The 3,828-nt window shown below is 40.6% G+C and overlaps 1 protein-coding gene across 6 annotated transcripts in view; it reads left to right on the forward strand.

Moving 5' to 3' along the window:
- The window catches only part of Csnk1a1 (casein kinase 1 alpha 1), a 32,606-nt gene that overhangs the window by 23,593 nt on the left and 5,185 nt on the right, over window positions 1-3,828 (forward strand). For 2 of the 6 annotated variants that reach the window (XM_031365808.1, XM_031365811.1), the window contains 2 exons: window positions 1,061-1,173; window positions 2,886-3,115. In XM_031365808.1, the coding sequence (XP_031221668.1) occupies window positions 1,061-1,173; window positions 2,886-2,920 (148 nt within the window). In that variant the 3' untranslated portion in view covers window positions 2,921-3,115. Of the gene's footprint in view, window positions 1-1,060; window positions 1,210-2,885; window positions 3,116-3,828 lie in introns of those variants that run through there. The other 4 variants (XM_031365807.1, XM_031365810.1, XM_031365809.1 and 1 more) reach the window with 2 other exon arrangements.

Consider the following 3,828-nt stretch of genomic DNA (forward strand, 5'->3'; position numbering starts at 1 on the left):
AGAACCCCATTCGGTACCAAATAAAAAGCATTAAAAGCTGGACATGGTAGCATTCACTGCTCGGGAGGCAGAGGCAGGCAGACCTCTGACTTCCAAGACACAGCCAGGGACATACAGAGAAAGCTTGTGTTTGAGGCAGTTGTGGGTGGGGTGTTAAAATACAGAATCTGTCAGGTATACCCGAAACTCTGGCACTTAAGATGGGAAGCATTGGGCGTTCACGGTCGTCCACTGCACTTTAGCTAGTTAGTCTCAGAAGTGATGTCCTAGGATACTGTTTCCCTTACAAGCTGCCAGATCTGTGCATGCTCCCCTGAGAGGTTCTTCCTTAATCTTTCTAGGTAACTGGCAGCTTGATCCTGCTGTCTCTGCTTACTCTGGTTTTTCATTCCAACATGCCCCTTTTGGAGCAATGGTGTTGGGGGTGGGTTTAGGTTTTTGAGACAGGGTTTCTCTGTGTACAGTCCTGGCTGTCTCGGAACTTGATTCATAGACTAGGTGGCCTCAAGCTCACAGTTCCACCTGCCTCTGCCATCCAAGTGCTGGAGTTTAAAAGAGTGCACCATGGTGCTGACCTCTTTTTTTGGTCTCTATGGACTATCTGACCTCAAACTCATAGAGATCCACCTTGTGAGTGGTGCAGAGGTTATAGACATGCTATTATTCTGGGCTAGTTTGGAGAGAATTTAAAAGGCAATTTCTGTTTGAAAAGTTATTTTTAATCTAATACATGTAAGGTTTTCCCCTCGGTGTGACAGGTGAGAAATGGTTATTTACTGAGTAGCTTTTAAAGTTACTTACAGGAAGGAAATGTGAAAAGCTCTCAATGTAAAGAGATACCCTGGGTGACTGGGCACAAGAGCGCTTGCCTTTAGTCTCAGCAGTCAAGAAATAAGCAAGCAGGTCTCTGAGCTTGAGGGGAGTCTGGTCTATGCAGAGTTCCAGACCAGCTGGGGATATCTGTATAATAGGAAAGGGAGCCCTCCGCTGTCTTGAAAAGTGAGTCAGATATTTAGCTGGACAGCATTATTTAAAGGTTAACAGAACATTTCTTTTTCAGGACCCTGAACCACCAGTATGACTACACATTTGATTGGACGATGTTAAAGCAGAAAGCAGCCCAGCAGGCAGCCTCTTCCAGTGGGCAGGGTCAGCAGGCCCAAACCCCCACAGGCAAGCAAACTGACAAAACCAAGAGTAACATGAAAGGTTAGTAGCCAAGAGCCAAGTGACGTTACAGGGAAATTAAATGCAAATTGGATAATTCATTCAGTTCTAACAGTGTTAGATCAAGGAGGTGGCTTTAAAACATAAAATTTGGCTTTGTATTTAAAAAAAAAAAAGAGAGACGTCCTTGGAAAATTTGACTACTAACTTTAAACCCAAATGTCCTTGTTCATATATATGTATATGTATTTGTATATACATATATGTGCATATATTATATCATTTCTCTTGGGATTTTGGGTCATTTTAACAACTGCATCTTTTTTACTCATTCATTAACCCCTTTCCAAAATAAACATTTGGTGTTGGGAATATGGTATTGCCAATCAATCCAAAATCCTAGACCTAACACTTGTTGATTTTTTAAAATAAAAAGTCTGGTTAGCCATGGTATTTTGACTTACTTTCAGACTAACAGTGTTGTTAAGATATTTTAAATTTTTTGTTTGCATGTTAATGCTTTGGCATTTAATGGGAAAAGTGAACATGATCTAATTTCCAGAGGTGAGTCTTGGCATTGCCTTCAGCATGTCTGTCTTCTCGGTTGCAGAGCAACTTAATTGCAAAGCTCAGTATGGCTTCCAAAATCAAATTCTCTCTCTGCTAATGAACAATTTCAGAATGATCTTTCCTAAGGGGAGCACTTTCTTTAAATGCTAAGGAGCTTCCGGCACTATGATTCAGTGTAGAACCTGAAGCCTGCAGTTAGACTGTCATTTGAAGAGAATGAGGCAAATGCCATTAAACTGCTAGTCCATCTCTGTCTGCTGTCAGAGTACAGCATCATTCCCTATTCCTGGTGCCTTAAGAGGTCAGCTCCTGCTTTCTTCTGTGTTACTGACTCCCTCTCTGGGGCTTACCTACTGAAACCTGCCTGCTCCAAGTGGCGGGCAGGTAAGGTTTGGTTTTTGGTTTCTAATTACTCGATTTCTGAAAGACTGCTCTAGTCTGAACATGGTTTGCAAATATTAGTATTTGTTCTATATTTTAGTGTTATATTTAAATAATTTTTAAACTTAAGAATAGATTCTAATGCGGCAGTGGTGGCACACACCTTTAATCCCAGCACTTGAGAGGCAGAGGCAGGTGGATTTCTGAGTTCAAGGCCAGCCTGGTCTACAGAGTGAGTACCAGGACAGCCAGGGCTATACAGAGAAACCCTGTCTTGAAAAACAAAACAAACAACCAAACAAAAAAAGAATAATATTAAGCTTAATTAAATAAGAATTAATAAGCTTCTAGTATCTGAGGAACATTTGAAACTATAAACAGAACTGATGTCCCCCTGAGCCCAGCAGCTCGGGTATTACCTTTAAAGTTGAAGGGCTTTCTTTTTATGAGTCTGTCTGGGAAGGGGAGGGGAGCTGAAGATTTGATGGAGGCGGGGTTTAGATGATGAGGCCTAAGCTGAAGAGCAGGCCTTGTGTTGAGGCTGCTTGGCCTCTGCACCTAAAGTGGAGCTGGGATACCTCCTTCAGGTTCTGTAAGGTGGAAAGGAAAGCCACATTGGAGATCTCCTCTGGCCTAGAACAATCTCTTCAGGCATTCAGCAGCCTTCAGAAAGAAGTTATCTTAATTTTTACCTAGTTTTATTGTTCCAATTTTCTTTGTGTTTCTTTCTCAATAAACAAGCAGAATTTTTGTCCTGCTTTATCCAGGTATTAAAGACGAGAAGTTGGATCCACTGAGTTAGTATGTTTCCCTGAGAAAGAAAAGTGATTAAACTTAAGTTTAAGCCTTCTTTTGTATTGTAACTTTTTCATAAAAGTAACTTGAAATCTTAAAATAGTTAAACATCATTAAACACACTGGTCGTGCACATTATTACATGTACATGGTCTTGTATTCTGAAATATGAGATTTATTTATTAATAAATAATTAAAAGTACATTTGTAAGGCTGGTTCAGTGGCATAATAGCTTATAGTTTCAGCTACTGGGAGGCAGAGGCAAGAGGATCACTTAATCTCAGGAGTTAATTGCAATAGAAAGAGTTCCTCTCCACAGTAGGTGGGTGGAGTGGTTACCAAGGGATATTTTTTTTTTACCTTAAGTACAGTACTGCTTGCTACTAAAATATGTCATTCTTAGGCAGGAGAGAGAAGATGGTTAAGTGTCTGCCTTGTAAGAAATGGGAACTGAATTAATCCCTAGAATGAACATTTAAAAAGCCAGCAAGCCCTGATAGCAAAAGCTACAAAGAGGAAACCTGTCTCAGGAAAAGAAAAAAACAACTAAAGGAAAAGGCCAGAATGAGCTAGGCATTGTGTTCAGCAAACCCATGTCCTGAATCCCAGCAAGTACATATCTGTGAGGTTAAGGCCAACCAAGGTGACTAAGACCCCATCTCAAAACAACAGAGCTAGCAGCCTATAGTGGTGTGTGCTGTAAGCAAAGCCTTGCGGGCCAGCCTGAGTAAGCACAGTCAAATGAGTTCCAGGTCCACAGTGGAAGACCTTAAACATCTGTAAAAACTAGTGTCTAGAACAGAAAGCGTTCTCTCTCTCTCTTTCTCTCTCTCTCTCTCTCTCTCTTTGAGATAGATAGATAGACAGACAGACATATACATATACATATATACATATATACATATATACATATA

Source organism: Mastomys coucha, unplaced genomic scaffold (genome assembly GCF_008632895.1).
Source record: "Mastomys coucha isolate ucsf_1 unplaced genomic scaffold, UCSF_Mcou_1 pScaffold13, whole genome shotgun sequence".
NCBI lineage: Eukaryota > Metazoa > Chordata > Mammalia > Rodentia > Muridae > Mastomys > Mastomys coucha.